The 27,019-nt window shown below is 47.8% G+C and overlaps 1 protein-coding gene and 1 non-coding gene across 7 annotated transcripts in view; both read left to right on the top strand.

Moving 5' to 3' along the window:
- Window positions 1-3,872: 3,872 nt before the first annotated feature.
- TRRAP (transformation/transcription domain associated protein) overlaps window positions 3,873-27,019 on the top strand; it is an 89,277-nt gene continuing 66,130 nt past the window's right edge. For 4 of the 6 annotated variants that reach the window (XM_061153682.1, XM_061153680.1, XM_061153681.1 and 1 more), the window contains exons 1-19: window positions 3,873-3,942; window positions 6,104-6,264; window positions 6,675-6,724; window positions 11,190-11,300; window positions 12,300-12,404; window positions 13,328-13,411; window positions 14,152-14,208; window positions 15,979-16,104; window positions 17,630-17,707; window positions 17,902-17,990; window positions 18,830-18,926; window positions 19,698-19,836; window positions 21,070-21,148; window positions 21,739-21,973; window positions 22,579-22,945; window positions 23,031-23,128; window positions 23,542-23,736; window positions 24,581-24,772; window positions 26,702-26,867. In XM_061153682.1, the coding sequence (XP_061009665.1) occupies window positions 6,165-6,264; window positions 6,675-6,724; window positions 11,190-11,300; window positions 12,300-12,404; window positions 13,328-13,411; window positions 14,152-14,208; window positions 15,979-16,104; window positions 17,630-17,707; window positions 17,902-17,990; window positions 18,830-18,926; window positions 19,698-19,836; window positions 21,070-21,148; window positions 21,739-21,973; window positions 22,579-22,945; window positions 23,031-23,128; window positions 23,542-23,736; window positions 24,581-24,772; window positions 26,702-26,867 (2,368 nt within the window). In that variant the 5' untranslated portion in view covers window positions 3,873-3,942; window positions 6,104-6,164. The remainder of the gene's footprint in view (window positions 3,943-6,103; window positions 6,265-6,674; window positions 6,725-11,189; window positions 11,301-12,299; window positions 12,405-13,327; window positions 13,412-14,151; window positions 14,209-15,978; window positions 16,105-17,629; window positions 17,708-17,901; window positions 17,991-18,829; window positions 18,927-19,697; window positions 19,837-21,069; window positions 21,149-21,738; window positions 21,974-22,578; window positions 22,946-23,030; window positions 23,129-23,541; window positions 23,737-24,580; window positions 24,773-26,701; window positions 26,868-27,019) is intronic. The other 2 variants (XM_061153683.1, XM_061153679.1) reach the window with 1 other exon arrangement.
- On the top strand, window positions 6,392-6,591 carry LOC133064086 (small nucleolar RNA ZL1). Its single transcript, XR_009694565.1, has one exon. It is a non-coding gene; the product is annotated as a small nucleolar RNA ZL1 (small nucleolar RNA).

Here is a 27,019-nt window from a genome sequence, read left to right as displayed (position 1 = left end):
GAATTGCTTAAGGAATTGGGGGAATTTTGCTTGTCCATCAGGAAGTGAGAACAGTGTGCTTGAGAAGAAAAGAGTATGTTAAGGTTATAAATTGTTTCAAATATTTAACTATTTCACATTATTCAAATGTCTGGCTGTTAGTGGCTTTTAAAATGTACTAACTGCAGAACTTCCTTGGTGGTTTGGTGGCTAAAACTCCATGCTCCGGAGGCCCGGGTTCAACCCCTGGTCAGGGAACTAGACCCCACATGCCTCAACTTAGGGTTTGCATGCTACAACTAAAGATCCCACATGCTGTGGTGTAGCCAAATAAATGTTTTTTTTTTTTATTTAAAAAATTAAACTGACAAATATGTTCTTTAAAAAAAAGTAAAATTTACTAACTGTATAAAAGGAATAATAACATTTATTACTTTTAAAAATGTGTAACATTACATTGGGTAACTTCACAACCGCCATAGTCAGAGAAACCACCTGGGAAGGCCACCTTGAAGCTGATGTTGATCTGAGTCTTCTTTGTCTAACTTCTCACACGTATCACCTCCTCCAGAAACCTTCCTCCTTCTGGGCTCTCACAGCACCTGTCTTTTTTTAAGTGTTATTTTGATATTTATTTCCTTATTTCTGGCTGTGCTGGGTCTTCATTGCTGCACAGCCTTTTCTCTAGTTGCGGCGAGCGGGAGCTACTCTCTAGTTGAGGTGCACGGGCTTCTCATTGCGGTAGCTTCTCTGGCTGCAGAACATGGGCCCTAGGCGCACAGGCTTCCGGAGTTGCAGCAGGCAGGCTCAGAAGTTGTGGCGCATGGGCTTAGTTGCCCCAGGCATGTGGGATCTTCCTGGACCAGGGATGGAACCCACGTCCCCTGCATTGCAAGGCAGATTCTTAATCATTGGACCACCAGGGACACCCCCTGCACCTGTCTTGAGGTACATTCTTATTGCTGAGAATTTTTCTAAAGCAGGTGTGTTGGTCTGTTGACCCTAGCAAAATAGTATAATTTTGTAACAGAAGGGCAGCAGCCATAGTGTTCATCTTCCTACCACAAATCCTCATTGTCCTTCATTGGAAATGTAACTGTGGGAATTGGGGGCCCCTGATCTGATAACAGTCACCCTAGAGCGGCTCTGGAGAGGCTTTTGGGGTTAAATCCTATGGTAGTTTGGAGGGGGCAAAAGGGAGTTCAGGGTGATCTCTTTGTTGAATTCATAGTTCCAGGCCTAGACCTCCACTCTGCCAGATTTTCTGCTGGAATTTTTTGACCTCAGGACACCCAGTCACCCTGTTGAAACTCACACAAGACCTAGGGAGGATTTATTGATTCATCGGGGGGAAGGTTCTTCATAGGGGTGGGACTCTCAGGGCCAGTCCAACAGGTAATCAGGGAAGGAGAGAGAGGAAGAATGGGTTCTTGGTGACTCTCAAAATGCCAGGCTGGGGCCCTGACCCACTCCACGTGGGGACCACTTCTGCAGACTGCTCATGCCCACCGACTGAATATTTTGGGGCTCCCTGTATTCTCTGTAGTGTCCCAGCTGATCCTGCCCTATGGGTTCATTCAGGGTACAAACTTATACATTTGATTATGCACTGAACTCTATCCCTTGAAAAATTCATATGTCAAGGCATAGCCCCCAAAGTGACTGTATTTGGAGACAGCACCTTTAAAGAAGCTATTAAGGCTAAATGCAGTCATAAGGGTGGGGGCCTAATCCAATATGATTAGTATCCTTATTGAAGAGGAACAGACACCAGAGATTGATCTCTTGAGAGAGCACACAGTGAGATGATGCCACCACAAGCCAAGAGAAGAGGCCTCAGAATGAAACCTACCTTGGTGGCACCTTGACCTTGAACTTCCCAGTTGCCAGAACTATGAGAAATAAAGTTCTGTTGGGTAAGCCACCCAGTCTGTGGTAGTCTATAGTGGCAGCTTAAGGAGACCAAGACAACATCCAATGGGCAACAGGAATACATTGGTAAAGAGAGACAGGAAGGGAGCCTTCTGTCTAGGAGGGAAAAACAGATGATAAATGAGTAAATAAGAAATTTCAGGTTCTAAGGAAAATTCCAGTATAATGAGAGATTGGGGGGTGGGGGTGATGGTTTTCCTACTGGGCCTTAAGAAAGGCCGCTCTGAGGAGATGACATTTGAGCTCATCAAGGATGACAAACAGCCTGCTTTATGCCTTTGAGGGAAGAATATTCCAGGCAGGAGAATCAGCTGCCAAGGTCCTAGGTGGACAGGATGCACAGCAAGGCCATTGTGGCTGGAACACGAAGAATAAGGTTGGAAGGTGCACAGGGCCAGGGGCTGAGGATAAGCTGAAACGGTTCTCCTTTGGAGGGTTTTAAGCAGAGGAGGGGTATGATATCATTTATTAATATATGATAGAGATGAAGTTGACACTGTCCCCAACTGCTAATTCAGGAGACAGACAAGAAAACAGGCAAAAATCATAGCAGCATGATGAGTACTTTTAAAGGAGAAGCTAAGGCCATGGGAAAGTGTAGGAATTTTGCCAGTGTTATCCCTGACCTAACTCTAGGTCTTTATCACATGCAATTAAACTGAAACTTATCAAGGGATTTGTCTACAGCTGCTTCTTTCTTGATTACCACCCCCTCTCCCTCCTGCAAACAATATTAAATGACCTTGGCTAGCACACTGGTTCTAGCCCTTAGATTTTTCGACTTTCCCCTACCTTTTGGGGGTGGTGGTGGTAGGAGCAGAGAGGATTTTGCTTGCAAGTGGGCAACTTCTTTCATGGGGGAAGGAGTGTTCTAACTCACTTTATTTCTCCTGGGGCAGAAATAATTGGCACTAAATACCAATGCATCTATTTACAATCCCAGGTGCTTCAGCTAAGGTTTGTTCTTGAGAGGCGACATTAAACAAAGCAAGAAGCGTGTCTCTGAACAGGATATCTTGCAGGAATTGCAAGCTCTATTTATTACCGGGTGTGAAATGTATCTGTCTGAGAAGGGAACACAAAGATTTTGGTGAGTTAGTGATGATAGTTGGGGGTGGGGGGGAGGCACGGGGAAGTACTGTCAAAAAAAGGAGGTGGAGCCAGGTCATGGAGGTCGGTCAGGTCATCACTTGGCGCTCTGTCCATCTAATACGCTAACCACACGTTTCCAAGAACAGCTCATCATTCAACCACTCTCAAAGATGGGAGTCATAGGTGAGAGCCGACGGTATGTATCTCTTCCAGGACCTTTAGGTCCAGCCCACGCCAGGGCGCCAGGGCATCAGGGCCTTCGCTCCCTGTCATCATTGCTCTGGTCCAAGGCCTCCGCCTCATCTGCGGTCTAGCCTCAGGGTGATGGAACTGCAGCAACTGACCAGGCCGGCCACCTCCAGGCAGAACACCTGGGTTGCCCTTTGCTTTCCGGGTCTCCGTCCGTCTGCAGTCTTCGTCCTTCCCAAAGACCCTCCTTACCTCCTCCCCCTCCCCGGGCTCAGAAGGACCCCCAGGACGCCGGCGAAGGAGAAAACCCCGCCCAGCCTGCCACGTTCGGTTCAGGGGTGGCCTCTTCCCAGGCCCGTCCGCCACCTGCTAAGGGTGCCCCCACATCCCCCGCAAGCGTCCCTCCTCCCCAGCTTCCTGGCTCCGGAGAAGACATTCAGGGCAGAAAGAGCCCAGAGACGCCGGTCACCTGCCTGCCCCTCCCTCCCCGGCCGGCAGCCCCGCCCCAGCGGACGCAGGCTTAAAAGCGCCCGGCCGTGCCCACCCGGGCGTGACGCCCCTCCCCGCTCCCGCCGCCCGCCCAGGCCGCACCCACTGGAGGGCGGTGCGCCCGGGCCTAGTCCTCGGCGGCCGGCGCGGCGGCTTTAAGCGGGGGCGGGACTGCGCGCCGCGCGGCGCGACCGAGACCGGGGCTCGGTCGTGGGGCCTCTGCGGGCCGGGGCTTGCGGGCGGCCGGCCGCCGAGGTCGGGGTAAGTGCGGGGACCAAGGCGGGGCTGCGCCAGAGGGCGGCGGAACTGCCCCGGGAGGCGCGCGCGGCGGCGGCGGTTCCGGCGGGGCCCGGGCGTGAGGAGGCCTCTGCGGGCGCGGCGGCCCGCGGAGCGACGGAGAGAGGCTCCGAGCGCCCCTGGCGTCCCTCCGCTCCCCCCACCACCACACACCGGGGCTCAGGCCGGGCGGCGCGGCCGGCCCGGGAGCGGAGCGGGCAGAGCGCGGGACGGCGGAGGGCGGGCGGCGCGGGAATTGGCCCTCGGCGCCCGCCGTAGCCCAGCGCTGGGAGGCGGGCGCTGGGCGACCGGGGGACGGTGACCCAAGGAGCGGGGCCGCGGGCCGTTTGAGGCCGGGGCGATAAGAAAGGCGGGCTTGGGGGGGGGGGGGCCGTGTCCCACCCCTGCACTCCCGGGCCGGCCGGGCTGCTCTCGGCCTGCACGCAGGCGCCTGGCTCGCCCCGGCCGGGCGCACGGAGCGAAGGTAGCGCCGTCGACAGCGCCCCTTCTGGCCCGGCGGGGCGGGGCGGGGCGGGGCCGTTTGTCGCGAGCGGGCGCGGCGGCGGCGGCAGCAGCTCGGGGGGCTCCCCCCCACCCCGAAACACCCCGACCCCCAGCCCCGAACGTGGGCCGGGACGCGGCGGCGGGACCCGAGCCAGGCTCGCACCCTCGGCCTCCGGCTCTTGGAGCTGCTCTCCAGCCTGCAAGGTGGGGATGGGAGGTCTTCCCCTGAGGGGCGCCCCCCAACCCCCGGCCCCGGCAGAGAGCGAGCCTGGCCCCTCGGAGTCCCGGAAAATGGGAGAGTTTGATGTCTTCGGTGGAAAGGAGGGGGGATTCGAGCCTCTTAAGAAGTTCGGGCACGCACGCCCCCCCACCCCGCCCCAGCTCCCCAAAGTTTCTTAGGCAAGGGGAGGGCATGACCCCGAATCTTGGGTCCCCTCGGGGGTGGGATTGGGGTGGGGAGTGAGGAGGAAGCCTGAAGTCGGGTCTCGTCCAGTGCGGCCGGCGGGATCCTCTCCGGTTGGTTCCGTTTAGTGCCTTCTGCCCGGAGCCGGCGGGCTACGCGCTGAGTCGGAAGGGGCTCTCTCTTCTCTCGGGGCGGGAGGGGGTGGGGGTGGTCCCCATCGCTTGGGGATCGCCGAAGTGGGAGCTGCTGGGTAGCGTAAGCTGGGAGGCAGGGCCGTGGAAGGGCCTGCAGAGGAGTTCGTGCTGTATTTGTTGAAGGAAGAAAGAAAATCGAGTCCTGAAACTGGGCCTTCGTGCAGAGTGAAACGAGACGGGTACTCACGCAGGGAGGATGGATAAAAAGTTGGACCAGGTTCTTAGTAGGGTTCTTAGTACAGGAACCAGGTCTGTTTCTCCACCTGGAGTTGCAGTGCTCAAAGTGTGGTCATCCACACCTGTTTCCAACTCGCTGAGATGCTCTTTGGAAGCACCTGTGCATTCATCCCAGGAGCGTTTCCTGAGTGCCTAAAGTGTGCCCAGGTGGGGACAAAATTTACAGCTTCCCAGGGCTCCTCTCTGCCTGGTGCTTGGGAGTCCACCTTTGGTACCTGGTGATTTTAGTGCACTGTGAAGTTGGGGTCACCCAATGCAGAGAGGGTCCAACCACAGTCAGCAGACCACATCCAGCCTGGTGGCTACTTTTATGCAGCACAAAAACTGAAAATGGTTTTTACAATTTTTTTTTTTTTTTTGATAGTTGGAGGGGCATCAAAAGAGGAATAATGTCTCATGGTACAATTCAAGTGAAATTCAAATTTCAGTGTCCATAAGTCAAGGTTTATGAGTTACAGCCACGCTCATTTATTTGCAAGTTGTCTATGGCTGTTTTATGGCTATAGCAGAGCTCAGGAGTTGTGACAGACCACAGAATCCAAAATATTTACTATCTGGCTCTTTACAGAGAGTTTGCTGACCCCTTGCCTAGGAGAAGATGGACATACTCTAGGAAAGAAAAGCATCTGTGTATAAAAGTCATGTTTAGAAATGAATTTACTTTCCAAAAAAAGCAGAGAGAGTCATGTGGTTTTCTGAATTAATGGCAAAGTATTTAGATTAACACAGGCATTTAGGTAAGATTTTCCTAGAGACTGTGAATTTATGCCCTCAATAAGTTAAGCTAATCATGTGCTTCTTTTCATAGGCTGGGCGAACTTATGGACATGATACTTTTCTCTTGAGAAACAAACGAACTCAAAAGAAAAATGGCGTTTGTTGCAACACAAGGGGCCACGGTGGTTGACCAAACCACTCTGATGAAAAAATACCTTCAGTTTGTGGCAGCTCTCACAGATGTAAACACACGTGAGTTGATGCTTTTTGTCATTAAGAAATGTGTTGATGTGACACCTTCATCTCAGTTTAGATGATGCCCACACTGAGATAAGTAGTCACATTAACTTTTTTCCTAACTTCCCCTTCTCTGGCTTGTGGAGAAGCAAACTGATGAGCATTGCTGGCTGGAGCTCCAAAGAGGCATGTGTGTGTGTGTATGTGTGTATGTATGTGTGTCCTTGTCTGTGCATGCACACGTGTGTGTCGGAGTACGAATGCGTGTGACTGGTTTTAGGGAACTAGTTATGTGCCTGCTTTTGGACCATGACAGTCAAACTGATAAGATCTGATTGCTTCTCTTAAATTATTAAATCCAGTAATTTTTAGGAACACCCTTAACATAATTTCAATTACCTGATCATTTGTTTTGTTATTTACAGCTGATGAAACAAAGTTAAAAATGATGCAGGAAGTTAGTGAAAATTTCGAGGTATGAGCTTTATATTTTATACCTTTTCACTTTGAGATACATACTCAACATGTACTTTCCTACAGTTTCCTTTGTAGTCTTTTCACTGGTCACCGGAAAGTCATGTTCTTTGTTAATGTAATGTGTTGTATTTCAAAATTGAAATTTGAAAATCTGTACAGTGCTGTCCACTGTCTTCACACTAGTGATAGTTGAGCCCCAAACAGTGTTGAGAAATGTTGTTTTGTTTAGGTATTTGGCCTTTTTTTCTTTTCAAATACCGTATACCTCTTCTAGGCGTATGCTTTCAGAATACACTCAGACTTCTGTTGTAGATTTGTTACGTTAGGTAATGGATGTTATGTTACTATGTGGAATGAGTGCTGGCTTTCAGTTTTGGCTCTCCTGTTTATAACTTCTTCGAGACTCAGTTTCTCTCTTCTGGGTCTTACATTCTACGATTTTATATTGGTTGCTCAGATTCTATTCATTTTTTTTGTCTTTTCCCTCTTTGTTCTGTGATCTGTCCTCAGATTTCAATGGCTGTTTTTTTGTCATTTCCAATCTGCTATGATGCTATTTTTAAATTTCAGTTTATTTGTATTTTTTAATTTTAAAGTTTTAGTCACTGTTCTTTCTATAATTTCCATTTGCTGCTTCTTTAGATGTCACTTCTGTGCAGAGATTCCTCATTTTCATTTATTGAGACCATATTTTCCTTTTATACTTTGAACATATTTATTATAGTAAGTCTCTGCTAAATATAAAATCTGGGCTCTATCAAGGTTGATTTCTGTTGACTATAGGTCACGTTACCTTGCTTCCTTGTGTGTCTGGTAGGTTTGATTGTAAACCAGACATCGTGCGTGAAATGTAGGGACACTCGGTTCTGTTACCTCTCTTGGAAGAGTTGATATTTGTTCTGTAGTCAGCAGTGCAGGTGCTGGCCGATCTCAATGAACTTGCGGAGGTTTGGTTTTACGCTGTGCTAGAGAGGGTCTGTGGGAAGCCCAAGGGGTTTCCCAAGTCCCTCTGACTTGGTAGGATTCAGCTTCCGAACCCCATCTCCGTGTGGCTCTCACTGGAGATTGATTTTAGACTTTGTTGGGTTGGGGCTAAACTAGGCCTTCCTCGGGGGCGTGGTCCTTCGTCAGCTGAGTGTCTGAGGTGTCTCCAGGCGTTTAGGTCCCTGCACTGTGTCGAGGCGGGACCCCCAGTACCCTCTAACTTTGCTAGACCTCTGACGTCTCTTCATTTCTTAGTCCTCAAGCCCCGACTCCCTGGCAAGCCTCAGGTAGTCTTACCTTCCCTCACCAGAAGTACAGCCCAGTGGTCTGTCCAGGACTCTGGGGAGACCATCCACATCCCCATTCTGTAGTTCCTTCTCCTCTGGGGCTTTGCCCTGCAGATTCCAGCCACTTTCCAGGTGCCTACCCTGGGCTCCGGCCTCCTGAGCCCAGTCGGGAAATGGGACCCAGGCAGAGAGTTGAGGTGGGGCGCGGCTGATGAGTTCCCCCTCTTCTGGAGATCACGGCCTTGCACTGCCTCTGGTCCAGTGCCCAAAACTGTTATCTGTATTTTGTCCAACTTGACGGTTAGTCTGGTGCCAGTCAGCCTCATAGGCCAAAGAGAAAGTGACTTTCTTGTTTTTAATGCAGGGATGGTAAAACCTTTCTCAAAGAGCTAATGTGATTGTTAAGGACAAAATGTTTCCTGGCCTCTGTCATTTGCATCACTAAACATGAGATGAATGTGAGTGGGATTGAATCCGGTACCTTACTATCTACAGTAATGGATGGTATTTTTGTTTGGTAGGGGAATTGTTTGGTTTTGTTCTGTGTTAAATAGATGTTTTTAAGAACGTGTTGCCTTGTACTGAGGTGGAAAAAAAAATCCTGAGATATTTAGAGATTGAGCAAAAGAGCTCTCTCTTCCACCCAAGCTATTAGTGCAAACTGTTTAAAAAAAAAAAAAAACACAGCCATTAAACACTGAAAAAAGAGGTGGGAGTAGAACAGGAAGGGCCTGCATTCTGCATTTTATTGACAGAACCACGGCGCTCAGAGGTTTGCCTGAGAGGCTGAGACCACAGCGCCGCCTGTGATGCTGCAGGAGTGGCAGGTAGGCCAGGCCTCCTGGTGCAGGGGGCTCTTCCAGTGGAGTGTCTCACCCCTTCCTCTCCTGTTGGCGAGAGTCTGGCAGTTAGCAAGTCAGTTCCCTCTTTGGTCTCAGATGCATTGATTAAATTAGCAGAATGAAAAGCACTTGGGGCTTTTCCAAATAGTGCCTTTTGAAATCTATTTGATAGATATTTAGCTTAAATGAAATTCAGACGACTGAGTCCTTCGAAGAAGGAAACACTTGGAATGACCATCAGAAAGTAATTCTAAATTAGCGCCACTCCTATCCCAGAACTAAATATTTAAATGAAATGAGTGAAATGAAGACTGTGCAAGGGTTTGAGGAATCTTAGAAATTCATTTCATTAACCACTTAGGGATAAGATTCCAAGCCAAGTAAGTATCATAGGGGCCATCTCTCCTAACAGAAAATAGAGAAACGTTCAAGTTAGAAATCACGGAGAGAAAAAAAAAAAAGAAATCATGGAGAAAATTCCTGTGGATTGAAAAGCTGGGGGCTGAGTTGGAATCCTGGCATAATAACTGAGCAACTTGTTGCATCTGTCCTGTGGGAGAAATTTGACACTTAAGATGCTTTGAAAGCTGTGGAATCTGGATGGTGTGTGCTGACGGGTCGATGAGCTGGCTTTCTAGATAACCTTGATAGTGTTCCAACTTGACTCTTACCCTCTTTTCCTTGAATCCTTGAATGTTTCATAAAAGTTACATGTTGGGGATGAAAAGTGACAAGCTCAGTTCTTGTCCTCCGTGGATTCGCAGGCAGCTGGGGGAGGGGCTGCCAGCTCCTGGGGGTGCCCCCTTGCCCAGCGTGCTATGGGCTCAGAGCCCCTGGAGTTGAACTTGGCCCTAGGAGACCAGTGCTCGCGTGTGTATTCCAGGAAATGGCGGCTCTTTCTTTGTTCCTGTGGCGGCACACAGTTTTCTGGGTTTTGCCTGTATTTCCTCCTTCATAGATTCTCAGGCAGCAGGCAACCCTGGACCTGTGTCCTCTGCCCAGATCAGCGTCTGCAGCGCCAGACACATTTAGTTGCAACCCATGGGCTTCTCAGACTCATGACAGTAAAAGCTTAGCGCCTCCCTCTTGTACTCCCATCCCTGCCACATGGAAACTTTAAGAAGTTCAGTAAGTGCCTTTGACACTCACACGTTCTCATCAGTTTGTGCCTTCACACGTGCTTTTCTTAGAACCTTCCCGCTTTGTCCGTGTTAACCCCTGCTGGCCTCTTAGGTTTTCACATCCACATCCCTTCTTCGGAGGGTGTGCTCTGCCATTGGTTCCATCCACTCAGTCAGGCCTCGTTGTTAGGTTCCCTTACCCTGGCACTTCCCCATCATAATTCTGTGTTACCAATCGTTTCTTGATTACCTATCTTCTCCATCACACTGCTGCCTCCCCCGACTCCAAGGACATGAACTCTATCTACCTTCGTCCTCGTTTTATCCCCGTTGAGCACGTGATAGGAGTGCAGTTGTGTGTGCTGAATGTGCAGGTGAGGCCTTCAAGGGGAAGAGGGAGGAGCCCTTGGGTGTTAGATCCTCGTAAGCGGAATCCACTTCCCAAAGATTTGTGACTCTGACAGTCAGCAGGCTCTGAGCCTTTTTTTTTAAATCTGTGAAATGGACAAAATACTTAGAGAGTCATGGTGAGGATTGAGTGAGGAAGAGTAAAAGGCACAGTGTCTGTGAAGCACAGGCGAGCTGTAAGGAACAGTGAGGGGACGCTGAGCATTTACCGTGGGCAGCGCGGAAGGCTTTGCATGTACCAGCTCGTGTGCTGTTCACACAGTTACATGAGGCAGGAGGTGACAGCCTCTTCACCGGTGGGACCCGGAGGCCCAGGAGGTCAGGGGCCTGTCCCAGGTCTACACTTGGTGAGTCGGGTCCGGACCCTGCCCTGGTCACCATCTGACTTCACTGTCTCCAGAATGCAGCTTCATTTCCTAGTCTCCTTTTAACATCCGTGATGTTTGTCTAACTCATACCAACCTAGAGTTTTCAATTTTAGTGTGGTCAGGCTCCTCATTCTCCAGATGAAGAGATTCAGACCAAGTCCCCTTAGAGGGTGGCAAAGTCAACCCCGACAGGCTCCAAAGTATACGTTCTCCACAGCATCAGCTTTTCTAGGCTGAGCAGTAAATTTTAGCATTTAGTTCTCTTGAATTGGATTTCAGAAGCAGCAGTCAACTTATTCCAAACTATGTTATCATTAAAGCATCTGAAAGTTTTAAAAATTGCTATCAGCTCTCCTAAAATGTTTCTTGAGATGATTGTAATATGTGAATTTGCAATGGAATTATACGTACATAGACCTTAACAGTGGTTTTCTTTTCTTTCTGCATGATTAGAATGTGACTTCCTCTCCTCAATATTCCACATTCCTGGAACATATCATCCCTCGATTCCTTACGTTTCTTCAAGATGGAGAAGTTCAGTTTCTTCAGGAGAAACCAGCCCAGGTAATCTGTTCAAGAGAAGAATGTCCTGCTGTAGGGGTCCCAGCCCTTGTGAATGAAAACAACTCAAAACACTTAGGGCTGCCCTTAAGAATGAGAGAGGTTTTGTCAGATCAGGGTCACTTTGCCCACGGCCATTGCCTCCTCAGGTAGCTGTCTCGGTTTTATTTCCTCGTGGCCATCTCTCTCCACACTTGCCGGCCAGTGCGTGTGTGTGGGCTGAGTGTTGTAGCTGAGTTCACACGTGTACATGTTGGAGAATTCCACCCCATGCCTGACGCCCAACTCTAACCTCACACTGTTTTCAGTTTCTGTAACTGCCCGCTCTTATCTACACCCCCACCTCCTCTTTGCACCTCCCCCACACACTTTGACCTTGATCATTTTAAAACAGCCCCATCTTTTTTTTTTTCCTATAAATGTTTCAGCTTGTATCTCTTAAAGAATTTTAAAAATTACCATAGCACCAGTGGAAGTGAATTGCTGAATTAAACATTCTCGTGTGGTGCCAGCTTGAGCTGTACCTCTGAGTTCCATTTGAGTTCTTAGTTCAGTAGACAAAATCACGAAAGCCTGGCACAGCCTGCGATACGGTCAGTCGTTCAGTCCGAGGTACCTGGAGAGCCCGTCCCGGGAGCTGAGCTGAGACCATGCAGGGAGATGGCCGATGAAGTTTCATTGGTGTTCTGCTCTTTCTGTCTTAAATTCACACCCCCGCACTCGTTTTTGTCCTCCTGCTGGCAGTGGTGATGAGGTGTGGAAGAAAATTTGGCTTACTTGACTTAGTACACAGCTACGGAAACACTGAAAATACCAGTTTGTAGTACATGCTTGGGATTACATTTAAATAATTTATAGGACTGTTTGTAAAATGGGCTCCATCTTGTAGCACGGTGGCTCCCAGTGCTGGGTGCAGGCGTGTGTGACACTTGTAGGATGCAAAAAATTATCTTGGAACTCTTGGAAGGGTTTCATATTTACACCTTTGTTTCTCCTCAACAGCAACTACGGAAGCTTGTTCTTGAAATAATTCATCGGATACCAACCAACGAGCATCTTCGTCCTCATACCAAAAATGTTTTATCTGTGATGTTTCGCTTTTTAGAGGTAACTTTTGAGAATTCTTTTTATTTAGCCACTTTCAAAGCTTTTAATGATTTTCTTACAGTAAAATCCTGTGTGTAAACAACCGTTTCCCTATCAGTGAAGTTCTGTTTCACAAATAGAAGTTGTCCTAACTGCCTGTTTTCTCCCACTTTGCCAGCCAGATTACTAAGAAGGATTATTAAATGAAGATCTTACTTTGAGTCACTGGGGGCTTGGCTGACATAGTGGGTGGTGGCTGACAGAGTTCGGGGGTCATTGGCTTTGCACCTCTGTGTTTGTTTGGCTGTCATGAAGAGTTGCTCAGATTCTTGGGGTTAATCCATGTGGTACCTGTTAAGCTAGCCTCTGGCATCGTTTCCTTGCTGTCCTCAGTCTTCACGTGTTTAGCATTCTGTCGCGCTTCTGGGCCCCTTGGGAAGATGAGCTCTGGAGGGTGTAGCATTGAGCTCAGGTCCTGGCTCTGCCCGTGTGCTGGCTCTGTCACATCAGCCTCATTCCTCTTGCCCTGAGCCTTCGCTTCCTCTGTTAGGATGTGGATGACACCCCAGCTCCCATGGTGTGTGTCGCGTTAGCACGGGTCCAGTGCACGTGGGGTGCTCAGCTGTCATTCTCCTGGCAGTCTTTGCAAGCAGTGAGACGTGTCTGTCGTTAAGACCTTGGTTCATAGTGTGACTTGCTGGTTACTCATCTGTTGACTCTGGCAGAACCTACAGGTGGGAAATCGTCAGCTGGTCCACCGGAGGCCACCAACACGTCCTGTCTGGGTCGGCTGTGTTCTGCGGGTTTATCAGTTTTCTGCAGATCACATCTAAGTGGGTTGGTGGAGGGTGTATATGTGAAAAATGCTGAGGAAATACTATTTAATCTTTTTAGTAAGATAAGTTTTCAGTAATATAACTCTTCTAAATGTATTTTTTTTAAAGACGGAAAATGAAGAAAACGTTCTTATTTGTCTGAGAATAATTATTGAACTACACAAACAGTTCAGGCCGCCCATCACCCAGGAAGTAAGTGTTTATTCTGATGGCATTTATGAAGTGTACTGACGGATTCCTTCTGCTGTGTGAATTTTTCACTCTGAGTTTCCTTTCTTTTTTCCCACCTTACGTGTCTGTAGGTTTTATAATTCAACTGTGGATAGCATATCACATCCTGATTGTTTCCCTTCACTTTGTATGTATGTTTCCCAATCATGAATGTTTTGTAAAGTTAATTTGTAATAGGTATATGATAATCTTTTACAGTTTTGGATAGTTAGGGCATTTCAGAGTTTTTATCTTATGACCGTAACCTAGTATTTGTTTACAACTTAAATTACCTTGTAGACTGAACGTTTAGAAGTAGGATCCCCAGGTCACAGGTGTCACGTTCGAACGCCTCTGAGCCCACTGGTCCCCTGTGTCCAGAGGGCTTCAGCAGCTTGCGTGCCTCGGTGCGCGGGAGTCTCCCTGGCTCACTGCCTCCAGCTTGTGGTGTTACTACTTTTTGAAAGGCAAGACGTGGCATTTATTATCATTTTCATTCCTTTGCTCTCCCTGAATTAGAAAACTTGTTTTCTGTTTATCAGTCTTGGTTTCTTTTTCTTGTTTTGATCTGTGTATCCACATCGTTGCCTATTTGTATCTTGAGTCTGGCATTTTTCTTGCCTGTTTCATGGGATCTTATATATGAAGACTATTGGTATTTTTCTTACTGTAAGCATTTTCTGTTTACAGATATCTTTATATTGTCTGTTTTTTTTTTTTAGATTCATCATTTTTTGGATTTTGTGAAACAGATTTACAAGGAGCTTCCAAAAGTAGTGGTATGCCATTTTTTATATTATTTGAATTTATCATTTATATTTATGCCTTCCTTATTCCAAAGGATTAAAGGAATAATTGGAGGGGTACTGATTTTACAACAAGGAACATTTAGTCAGAATCTAGGTTGATAAGTTGTTGCTGTTCATTTGCTAAGTCGTGTCCAACTCTTGAGACCCCGTGGACTGCAGCATGCCTGGCTCCCCCGTCCTTCACCGTCCTTCACCATCTCCCAGATAGCGGTTGATAAATTAGCCACTTGAAAAAGAGTCCTTTTGGTTTCATTGTTTAAAATACTGTATTTTTACATAAAAGCAGTATATTCTTGTAGAAGTTTTGCATTGAAAAAAAAGGAAAACAAATTGTCCATAATTATCTTTTTACTTGTAAGCAATCATTGACGTTGCTGTTTCCAGTTTCACTTTGTGTTTTGTAGAGATGGTTTGCACTCACAGTCTTGAAGGTTTTTGGGGAGTGGTGTATACTTGCAACATTTTTCTATGTCATTAAAATTTTTCCATATCTTGAACTATTTCTGAGCAGGGCCACTCATGTTCAAGTGTGTGGAGTGGAAGAGGAGCGCCCCCTCGCTCCCCGTCCCCCCCACCACTGCTGGGACTAGCCGTCACAGTGGGGAGCGTCCTCCAGGGCTCTCTCTGGCAGTCTGGCGCTCTCTGGAAGTTCTGAGTGACCGATAATTCTGCCGTATTCCTGTACTCTGACCTTCTCCCTGGTTCCCCCCATTTTTCAATTCATTGCTACCACAAATAATGCTGTGGTATAAGATCATAGTCCATAAACGTGTTTGTTTCAGAGTTTCTACTGTAAAGGTTTTTTTTAAGCTTGAATTTTTTTAAAGAATTAACACATGGGAAAATTGACCTTTCGTTTTCTAAGGATTTCAGTCTGCTGCTGCTGTTGATTTGCTCAGTCGTGTCTGACTCTGTAGCCCCGTGGACTGTCGCCCACCAGGCCCCTCTGTCCTCTGCCGTCTCTTGGCGTTTGCTCCGGTTCATGTCCATTCAGTCGGTGATGCTCGTAGTGTGTAAAACTTCCATTGCCTTCTGAGTTACCAAATTATCAGTGTGTCAGCTACCATTTTGATCAAAGAAGAGCTGTTTTTCTTACGAAGCTGTCTTTTTTTTTTTTTAACATGAAGCCCAAATTCCACTGAGAATAAAGCATGCCAGTGAGGTCCTTCCTGGCTTTTTTTTTTTTTTTTTTCATTTATTTTTATTAGTTGGAGGCTAATTACTTTACAATATTGTAGTGGTTTTTGCCATACATTGACAGGAATCAGCCATGGATTTACATGTATTCCCCATCCAGATCCCCCCTCCCAGCTCCCTCTCCACCCCTTCCTGGCTTTTTAAGACGTCTTGTACTTTGCTTCTGTTCCATATCTGACCTTATTAAGGAGACTGAGAAGTTAATTCAGTAGGGACCAGCTCCTGGTTTCTTATCACTAGAGAGCTGGGTTGCATCCTCCTGCTTCACTGAGGTAGCAGTGTCATGTGGCACGCCTTTCCTCTTCCATCGGCCAGGAAAAACTAGTAGAGAGTGCTGTGGGCAAGTCTGTTCTCCGTTGGAGGTGGAGAATGTGTCGTGTTATCTTCATGGTTCTGAGAAAAGGGGGCTCCTAGTACTGTGGGGTTGGTGTTGCATACGTGGGCAGGACATTGAGCACCCCCCCGCCCCACGTCAGGCGTGTTTTATTAAGAGGAATGTTGTGTTTGACTTTAGGAAAAATGACTGCTGTTCTTTTTCTGTAGAACCGCTACTTTGAGAACCCTCAGGTGATCCCCGAGAACACCGTCCCTCCCCCAGAGATGGTCGGAATGGTCACGACGATCGCTGTGAAGGTGAACCCCGAGCGTGATGACAGCGAGACAAGAGCCGTGCGTGTCTCCGTTGTTCCGCTCCTAGCTTTGCTTTTATCCGTGTCTCCTCCCCCTGATAGAGGAAGCCTGAGCTCTTGACTTTTTAGACCACTAAGCTTTTTGGTTTTTTCATAAAAATTAAACACATGGAGACGTTTAAAATGAGCAAATAAATGTGTATGCGCACAAGAGAGCCTCACTGATTGTGCTCTGTAGGTGTGCACGTGAAGTCGCTCACTATTGATGCAGAGACGCTCAGAATCGTGCTGGAATCGGGAACCAGAGGGAGCAGCTGACCCTGCGGGGGGCCCTGGTCTGTCCTTAGCTTCAGCAGTAGTGAGATCCCTTTAAACGACATATAAGCCTATAGTTCAGTGCCTGCCCATGTGGGCTCTGGGTATGGAAGTTCTAGAATGTTACAGCCCCGCCACTTGCATTTTCTCATTGTAGGAAAGTTCATGAACCACGAGTTTTGTGAAGGTAACACTGTTATTTTCTGCAGCTCATGTGTTAAATCTGTAACACTTGCCACATAGGGAATATGTATTGAGTATGTACTATGACTGTGTTCTATGATTAAATCAAGACAATCACCTGTATTTGTTCTACTGCAGTGTTTTGCAGACTGTTTCAATATGAGCTAAGATAAATAGGAAACTACATTTTAGTTTACAAGGAACAAAGCTTTCATTTCTTTGCTCTTCCTGAATTAGAAACTTCTGTTTATCAGTCTTTGTGTTTCTTTCTTCACTTCCCTTTTCCTATCCATTCATTGTCCATTTGTGTTTTGAGTCTGATATTTTCCTTACCTATTTGAGATTTTATATATTAAAAGACTTATTTTTTTCTTATATTTAAGTATTTTTCCTGTTTATAAGTACCTTTGAATAAAACTAGGTACACACATATTTCTTACTGTTTTTCTTATGAAAGTGAAAGTTACTCAGTCCCGTCCTACTCTTTGTGACTATGTATAGTCCATGGGATTCTCCAGGCCAGAATACCGGCGTGGGTAGCGTTTCCCTTCTCCAGGGGATCTTCCCAACAGAGGGATCAAACCCAGGTCTCCCACATTGCAGGCAGGTTCTTTACCAGCTGAGCCACAGGGAAAGCCCAAGAATACTGGAGTGGGTAGCCTATCCCTTCTCCAGCAGATCTTCCCGACCCAGGAATTGAACTGGGGTCTCCTGCATTGCAGGCAGATTCTTTACCAACTGAGCTATCAGGGAAGCCCATAACAGATTAAAAAAAAAATTTTTTTTAAAATTTCTCCAGTCAGTTGAATGTCTTTTTGACACATTTTCTTGAGGATTTTTCTACAAGTGATGACGCTGTAAAATATAAAACCCTTTACATTGAATGATAATTCTTGTGCTTTGTTTTCAAAATATTTTGCTGCTTTCACCACAGATAATTGCAGAGATGAGTCAGTGTTTTCTCTGCCCTTTATTATGACCGGGTAGTGCTCAGCAGTGGGACAATGATGGGGGCTATTTTAGGTGCCAAGGTGGTGACCACAGTCCTCTGTATTCCTCTCTTCCAGCATTCCATCATTCCCAGAGGATCGCTTTCTTTGAAAGTGTTGGCAGAATTGCCCATCATTGTTGTCTTAATGTATCAGGTATGCGTATTTCCAGTAGTTTCTGGGTTTGGGGCTTCTCATTTTACTGCACTTTACACACCTGCTTTACTGTGGCAAACAGATATGTATGTTACACGTGTGCCGAGTAATGAATCTCAGTGTCTTTGCTATGCTGAATTAGTTTGCTGTAATCAGAGTGAAGAAGCATAAGAATCTGATGTGTTTGCTTTTAGCTCTACAAACTGAATATCCACAATGTCGTTGCGGAATTTGTGCCCCTGATCATGAATACCATTGCAATTCAGGTATCTGCGCAAGCCAGGTGAGATTTCTCGGCCAGTGACGTGGCCGACCGCCATCTCTCTTTAATCCAAATGGCTCTATACTTGTCATTTGTGAAATAAGAAACTTAGATAAAATTTTGGTTTAACTTGTGTGTATTTGTGGCTTTCTGAACTTAAATTTTGATGATGATAGTAATGGTTTTTTTCGTTCCTTGTTTCGGAAAGATGACATGCCCCCTCTGTCCTTGGTGTCATGTAAATTTAGAACTGTCATCAGGACTTCCTGTCCTCGATTTCAGCTTTGAGATGTTCCAGGCCGCCTCACCTTCAAGCCTGTTTTCCTGCTGCCCCTCTTGGCATGAGGGCTCGGAGGCCCTTTTACCCCATCACCCTTAGTCGCTGCCCGGGCCAGGCCCTGTGAAGCCTCTCAGCAAAGCATCCTCTCTGACCTCACGGCATTCCTCCTCAGACCCTTATCACTTGTCTCTTGACTTGCAGCCTGACTGGCTCTGGGTCACTCGAGGGCAGGATCTAAGGGTGGATCCGCTCTGAGAACCTCTGTGGCACAGGTCTTTCATTGCTCAAATAGGTGCCTTCCTTGGGCAGCAGGCGGGTCGGTCTCCCGTTGACTGTTGGGGTTCAGGTTGTGGCTGCTGCCCAAGGGCCTGGTAACACAGCCTGCTTTATGTCTTTAGGGCCTCCTTATGTTACCCAGAACTGCGTAAAAGTGTGGGCACATTGACTGTTGCTGCTGTGTAGAAGTCAACCTTTTGGGCTTGGTAATTACTGTAGGTGATATAATGTCACCTAAAGAACTGAGAGCTAAAAAAAAAAAAACTGAGAGCTAATGTTGTCAATTTTACCACTTCTCACTTAGGCAACATAAACTTTACAACAAGGAGCTGTATGCTGATTTCATTGCTGCTCAAATTAAAACGTTGTCATTTTTAGCTTACATCATCAGAATTTACCAGGTAAGCTCATTGACTTCTGTCTTAAATCAGGTTTGCTGAGATACAATTTACAAGGAGTAAAGTTTACCTTTTGTGGGTGTATAGTTTGCTGAATCAACAAATACATACCTAACCACCAACCAGTACATCAAAATATAGAACATTTCCATCTTCCAAAAAATTCCTCTTACGCATACATGGTCAATTTCGTCCTCCCACCTCCCGTCTGTGGCAAACACTGGTTTGTCTTCTGTCCCCATAGTTTTTGTCCTTTCCCAGAATGTCAAAGAGATGACATTTTTATATTAGTAAAAAATCTGAATTAGATGCCCTTTGATATTTTGGTCAGCTTGAGTTATCGTGAATAACTTTCCTGAGATGCCTCAGAAGGCAGATGTGACTTGAGCTCATTCTGAGCTGATGAAAGGTGTCATTCGTGACTCACGTCGATGGGATGACTGAGTGAAGAATTTCGTTTTTTAACTTCGAGGTTTATCTCTCCCTCCTTCCCTGTAACAGGGACATTGTTGAAGGATGGAAAGACGCAGAAAACAAAAAGGACCTCCGTGATCCCATTGAACTACTCCTGTGTCGCCGCCTCTCCCAGCAGGGCGGCAACACGCAGACTGACCAGACTTTTGGGCTAATGCTTGTTTGTTGCTTTCTGAGGGTCCTCTGAGCCAACTGTAGTCCTACCTGAAATTTTTTTTTGTTTTAAAGTTTGTAAAACTTGGGTTTTTCTCAATAGCTGCCCACCAGTGTAACTGCGTTGCTTTCCTCTCCCTGGTGCAGGAGTTGGTGACTAAGTACTCACAGCAAATGGTCAAAGGAATGCTACAGCTGCTTTCAAACTGCCCGGCGGAAACCGCGCACCTCCGGAAGGAGCTGCTCATCGCCGCCAAGCACATCCTCACCACCGAGCTGAGAAACCGTACGTGCGCCCGGCCTCTGCCTGCCCGTCTGCACGTGGGCTGGGCCGTCGGCCCGCTCAGCGTTCTGGCTCCGTTGACCTCTGCCTTGCTTATTGCTGCTCTGGCTGTGTTTTCTCTCCTGTGTCTGTGTCTCCCCACTTCCCCTCTCCCCCTCGTTCCTCTCTCTCTGAAGGCCTCTCTGTTTCACCTGCCCCCAGGGTTCTTGCTTTATCCCGTCAACAATTTCATAATTAATGTGACAGTCTCCTTAGCCCAGTTTGCAGTCTGAGGAGCTCTCAGTATGTCTCTGCCTTCTGACTGCCTATCTTTTGACACTGCAAATACCCATTTGCTTTTTCTGACTCACAGCCAGCGAGTTTTAAAAGGTGAGAGGAAGACAGTGTTTTCTTTCTCCATGCTGTGAAAATGATGAACAGTTTTACACGGAATGTCTTAAAATCTGTTTGCTGAAGTGACTGAGTCGCATCTGGAGTGACTAACTTTCGGTTTTCCTGCCATCTGAGTAATAGCGACTTTGGAGGTGCGGTGGGGAGCCACGCAGTGGGAGGTTTGTCCGTGCTGAAGTGCTGACGGATTAGAAACCTTTCTCATGTTTGTTTGGTCACCCCCGACCCAGCCGGCAGGGTGGATCTTTATCAGGCACTCTTTTGGGGCCGTGAAGCTTGGTTTCAGTCTTGTTAACTCTACAGAGATCAACAGGTTTCCAAGACACTACTCTCTGAAGTTAGGTTAGATGTTAGGTTGAATTCAGCTTTTAGAGGCTGCTGTTTTTTTTTCTTCCAAACAAGATTTCGGATATTTATTTTGAAGCCCATTGTTAGTTCACATAAGTATCCTTATTTCTCCACGATGACCAACTTTAAGATCTTTAAGAAGGACAACTTCAGGGCAGTGGATAAAGGGGCATTTAGGGACTACCGCCCCCTTGGGTGGTCGGTACCAGCTTTTAAGGACCCTGGACTGAACTGCCATGAAGCACTGGGGCAGGTTCCCCGCCAGGGACACGAGGCGCACGGCTTATCTCTGACACTGAGGTGTGTGAGGCCCATGGCTGGCGTGGCCCAGCGAAATGAGCATCTTAGACTGAAGCGTCATGTGTGCGCTCCTCCTCTCCACTTTCCCAAGTCTGGGTGGCTGGTTGGTGCAGAGCCGCTCCTGTGGACGCACCGTTACGGGACTTGCTGGCCGCCTGACTTGTTTAGTGATGGAGACCATGGGTGTTTGTGTTCCAGAGTTCATTCCGTGCATGGACAAGCTGTTTGACGAATCCATTCTGATTGGCTCAGGATACACCGCTCGGGAGACTCTCAGGTATGATGGTAAAGCCAGCGCTGGGGCCAGGGATCCGGCACTGTGTCAGGTGCGCCTACGAACGTGGGCTGTGGGCTTTTCCTCTCCCATTGGATCGAGAATTGCAGGAAGTTTCAGAGATGCCTCGGTTTGCTGTGTGCCTTGGCTGAATCAGAGTCGCTGTCTTGATTTACACTGTAGGTAGAGCTGTTTGACTAGTGTTTTTGTTTTGTAAGTAGGAGATGTGACACATGACCTATAAGGTACTAATTGACAGGCTGTTTGTATTTGAGCAGCAGAGCCCCTTCAGGGCAGGGCCCAGCTATAGGTGGTTCTGCTCAGGTTAACCAGGTGTCACGGTATGAACATGGAGGTGCGTTTATGTGCAAGAAGGTGACCATCTTTTTCAACTTGGGAAAGATTTAAGCAATAAGACAAGACTGGAGCCTTTCACTCCTATAGCTGGGAGGAGGAAACGGGGAACGCGGGACCGGGTGCAGTGTGCCCAGACCAGCCGTCCCGCCACCGGTGTCCCTGGGGCGGTGGAGCTGGTGGCCCACAGACGGGGCCAGGGCACGCCGAGACGCGCTAGCGGAGGTCTCTGCCCGCAGGCCCCTCGCCTACAGCACGCTGGCCGACCTCGTGCACCACGTCCGCCAGCACCTGCCCCTCAGCGACCTCTCCCTCGCCGTCCAGCTGTTCGCCAAGAACATCGACGACGAGTCCCTGCCCAGCAGCATCCAGACCATGTCCTGCAAGCTCCTGCTGAACCTGGTGGACTGCATCCGCTCCAAGAGCGAGCAGGAGAGCGGCAACGGGCGCGACGTGCTGATGCGGATGCTGGAGGTGCGGCGCGCCCCGCCCCGCGCCTTCTCCCCCTCCCGGCGCTGTGTGTTCACCGAGCACTTGACCCGCAGTTCACGGCCGCCTGGTCGCCCAGCTGGGGCCCGGGTGTTTAGACTCCCTGGGTTCAAGTCCCCACTCCCTCATCAACTAGCCAAGGGTCCTGCGGCGAGATGCTGGACCCTCTCTGCTGGCCTGCTCGTCCCCTGCTCGGGACAGTCACGGGCCGCCTCCTAGGACAGTCAGGGCTGAGGGAGGCAACCACGGGCATGCTCAGCGCTCTCCTGGAGGACAGTCTGGAGTGGTGTCTCCCGTGACGCTGTGTAGCCCAGCGCTCCCTTGTCCGTGAACATCTCTAGGGAGGTGTCCAGTGCCGGGTCAGGGGCGGGCAGTGTGGGTCATGGAGCGCACCCAGGGCGCGTCCCAGCCCTGCTCATCAGCCCGGTCACCCCCTGCTTCTCCCCGGGGGAGGTTCCTCTAGTAACTCGGGAGGGGAAACAACCGACTCCAGCAGGTGGCTTCCGAGAGTCTGTTCTGTCCTCTGGACAGGCGCTTGGCCTGGTGAAGAGAGTGACTTGGGTCTGCCTTCCACCTTCCCTTCCTGACAGGTGTTTGTTCTCAAGTTCCACACCATCGCGCGGTACCAGCTCTCTGCCATTTTTAAGAAGTGCAAGCCTCAGTCTGAGCTCGGGGCGGTGGAGGCGGCCCTGCCCGGGGTGCCTGCGACCCCCGCAGCCCCGGGCCCAGCCCCTTCCCCAGCCCCCGTCCCCGCCCCCGCCCCGCCGCCGCCCCCACCGCCCACGCCCGCCACCCCGGTGACCCCAGCCCCCGTGCCGCCCTTTGAGAAGCAAGGCGAGAAGGACAAGGAGGACAAGCAGACGTTCCAGGTCACGGACTGCCGGAGTCTGGTCAAAACCCTGGTCTGCGGCGTCAAGACCATCACGTGGGGCATCACGTCGTGTAAAGCTCCTGGTGGTAATCCCGCTCCTGAGTCGCTTAGATGTGTTCGTCCCGGGTGGGGTGTTGCTCCCGGTGACTCACTGTGCGCTCTTTTTTCCAGAAGCTCAGTTCATCCCCAACAAGCAGCTGCAGCCCAAAGAGACCCAGATTTACATCAAGCTCGTCAAGTACGCGATGCAGGCTTTAGACATTTACCAGGTGAGGCCGCGCCCTCAGGCCAGGCTCCTCTGAGGATTGAGGTGCTGGTGGCAGCAGGGGTCTCACCAGGGTGGTCTGCTACTGATGTTCCCGGGCTGAGTTTGTTCTGTAGCACAGGGTTGCGTCGACGGTGAGAATTCTCATGTCAGTGTATTTTGAGGGGCAGGTGGTATAAAGGGAATGCAGTAGAAATGAGATTTAATTTTACTGAATTTGTTACTGCTACCAAAGGTTTTGGGGTTTTTTTACAAATTTTACTTGAGAGTAGAGAATTTAGAAGATGGGGGCGGGTGGGCAGTAGACATTTGTCTTCTAATTCAGGTACTCTTTAGTGCGCAGCTGATCTGGTCATGAAATGGAATATGTTCAGAGACTCGGTTTTGATTCCCGTGTGGTTTTTTCCTCTGTGCAAGGTTCAGATAGCAGGAAATGGACAGACATACATCCGAGTAGCAAACTGCCAAACGGTGAGGATGAAGGAAGAGAAGGAAGTACTGGAGCACTTTGCTGGTGTCTTCACAATGATGAATCCTCTGACATTTAAAGAAATCTTTCAAACCACAGTCCCTTACATGGTGGAAAGAATCTCAAAAAATTATGCTCTTCAGGTATGACTGACGCTCCTTTCTTATGTTCTTTCAACGTGTGTCGAATACTTGGTATCCCTTTTATTTCTGAGTAACGTGCCTAAAGATAGTGCGTGTAGAGCAAAATTTATAGAGACCTGTTCATTTCAGTCGCTCAGTCGTGTCCGACTCTTTGCAACCCCATGGACTGCAGCACACGACACTTCCCCGAACTTGCACAGACACATGTCCATCGAGTCAGGGATGCCATCCAACCAGCTCATCCTCTGTCGTCCCCTTCTCCTCCTGCCTTCAATCTTGTCCAGCATCAAGGTCTTTTCCAGTGAGTTAGTTCTTCACATCATGTGGCCAGAGTATTGGAACTTCAGCATCAGTCCTTCCAATGAATATTCAGGACTTATTTCCTTTAGGATGGACTGGTTTGATCTCGCAGTCCAAGGAGCTCTCAAGAGTCTTCTCCAACACCACAGTTCAAAAGCATCAATTCTTTGGCACTCAGCTTTCTTTATGGTCCATAAACAGAACTGTTAGGCCGTAGTAAAAAAACAAAAGTGTTTTCAAAAGCTCAAGGTATTTTGGACCAGTTCTTTTCATAGTAGAAATTAAGTATGTGCTAGACGTAGGCTCTTGGTACTTGACAGTGAGGGTGAAATGACAGATTTGAGTTCTTTAAGTGAACTGTTCCATGCAACGCTCAAATCAATTTTGGTGGGTTTTTTTTTTTTTTTTCCCTTTTGGTGGATAACTCATTTCTGGAGTGTCTGATACAGATTTGATTTTGTAATTTTGAAAAGTTGATTGCTTTTTCTTGCAGCTGCTTTGTGGTCGGGGTGATTTTTGTCACATGTGTTTCTCGTTTTGACAGATTGTTGCCAATTCCTTCCTGGCAAACCCTACTACCTCTGCTTTGTTCGCTACGATCCTGGTGGAGTACCTCCTGGACCGCCTGCCAGAGATGGGCTCCAATGTCGAGCTCTCCAACCTGTATCTCAAGCTGTTCAAGTTGGTCTTCGGCTCTGTCTCCCTCTTTGCAGCTGAAAATGAGCAAATGCTGAAGGTAGAGTCAGACCCAGGCCATGCGTTATGTTTGGGGGGTTTTTTGGTCGTTGTTGTTTTTTAATACTTTTCATCTTGAGCAGAAACTGCAATGGCTCTTTATATTTCCAAACCCAATAATATTAAATTAATAAATGTTTACAACTAGTTGGAGCCAAGAGTGGGAAACACTGCAGGTGTTTCAAAGCAGAGCTGCTCCTGGTTGTTTGCTGACCAAGGATGAACACGTGAGAACTCTCACCAGCAGGGCTTGTCAGTAGTCTCGGCACCACTGATTTTTCATTTTCCAAGTCATTTCTTACATGAACCACACAAGTAGGGTAGGAGCACATCGTGTTCTTTTTAAAAAAAAAAAAAAAAAAAATCGAATGACGCAAAAGACTAGAAGAGGAAGGAACATCCGACCTCTCAGATCTGACGAGAAGTGGTCGGCTATTGAACAGTTGCCGTCATATCCCCTTCTTTCCCAGCACATCGTGTCTTCTTGTGTTCGGCACACAGACACCTCATTTCAGGACTGTTTGTTCATTTTTCCTCTGAATCAAGGACTGCAGCCAATTTGTGTCCCTGTATTAAGGCCATCTGGAGGGGTGTGTTTCCAGACGCACTCTTCAGCGCGTCATGGTATCTTGTCAGTTACTTGATGCCAGCAAATGGCAGAAGCCAGTGCGTGCTTACAGCAGCCACTGAAGGCAGCGCATGAAACAAAAAACCTTATCAAAATTCTCTTCTGCTGATGGCAGGATGTTTTAGTTTCTGCAGAAAGCTGAGTATTACCAGTTCTGTGTGAAGAGAGATGTTCTCCTGTAGGGGGAAGTTTGAGAATGTTAAGGAGATCCATTTTCTTCTGAAGTAAGTGTGACATAAAGGACCAGTAATCTGGTTGTGTGAGACATCTTCCTCCACTTTTTCTGTTACGTAGTTACCAGTTATCAACAACCTTGATGTTACTTCTGAGTTGGTATAAAAAGACAAACTTTCAGAAAGATATAAAATATTTGTGTTTTTTGTCCACATAGTTCAATATCTTCAAATAATTCAGTTTTTGCCTGTATTAAGGGGACAACTGTATAAACCAGCAACCAACAGAATAGAGAATAAAGCCTAACAGACAAGTCTAATGATGAGGTATCTGAATATTGTTCAAGAGATGTTCAAAGAATAATTTGATGGAATGCTTTGTCTTGGGACTAATTAATAGAGATGATTTATCTGTAAAAGAAAGAATTCATGCCAGATACAGTTACAAATGACTATACTGATAGTTTGCAGTTAATAGTTCACTTTAAATGTGCCTGCAGAAAACCTCACATCAAACTTAACCTGTCGCATGTCAAACTAGGATTTGAAGTACCAAAAGCTAACCTATTTTAAGCTGTTCATTAAACTTTAAGCTAATAAAATGGTTTCTTAAAGTAAATAAATACTCATGAACAGAGTTTTTGATCAAGTCTTCTAAAACGTTAAGATCTCGAACATCTTTTGAGGCTTTTCCCAACTTTGCCTGTGTAGCATGTGATCGGTAGTGAAGTTTCTGTGCCTTTGGGTTGCTGTTTGTATTTCGATAGTTACTAGGAGACCAGCTTCTTTCGTCTTGTTTGATTATTGAGTCTTAGGAAGGAGGGACTGTTCACAAGAACTGCAGAGCCAGCAGGCCCTCCAGGTCCTGCTGCAAAGTGTCTGCAGCATCGCCTACCTACATGTTAGTGGTAAGATAGGAACCTAGGAAATGCTGCTTTCACAGCCAGACTGGGGGGAAAGCTACCTGTATTTTAAGAGAAATTAATTTCGATCAAATGAAAGTTGGAAAGATTCTGTTTTGTTTTTCTTTTTGGAATAAGTTCATCAAGATGACCTTCCATTCCTCCCTTTGTGCAGTGAACCCTCCTCCCTTCGGAGCCTGTTAACCTGCTTTTTCTCCATCCTGCAGCCTCACCTGCACAAGATTGTCAACAGCTCGATGGAGCTCGCCCAGACGGCCAAAGAGCCCTACAACTACTTCCTGCTGCTTCGGGCCTTGTTCCGCTCCATTGGGGGCGGGAGCCATGATCTCCTGTATCAGGAATTCCTGCCGCTCCTCCCCAACCTCCTGCAAGGTCAGAGCCGTGATCCGGTTGCCGTTGAGTCTTGTGTGCTTGCGTGAGTTTTGGCTGACCTTGTTTGCTGGGGTTCCTCCTCTGCACCTGGTCATGGTGAGGGGACGTGTGTGTGTCTGTCTCTGTGTCTCAGGCTTTAAAGGGGTGGGTAC

Source organism: Dama dama, chromosome 10 (assembly GCF_033118175.1).
Source record: "Dama dama isolate Ldn47 chromosome 10, ASM3311817v1, whole genome shotgun sequence".
Classification (NCBI taxonomy): Eukaryota; Metazoa; Chordata; class Mammalia; order Artiodactyla; family Cervidae; genus Dama; species Dama dama.
Note: the sequence above shows the minus strand (reverse complement) of the source record. Positions and strands in the feature narration are given on the sequence as shown.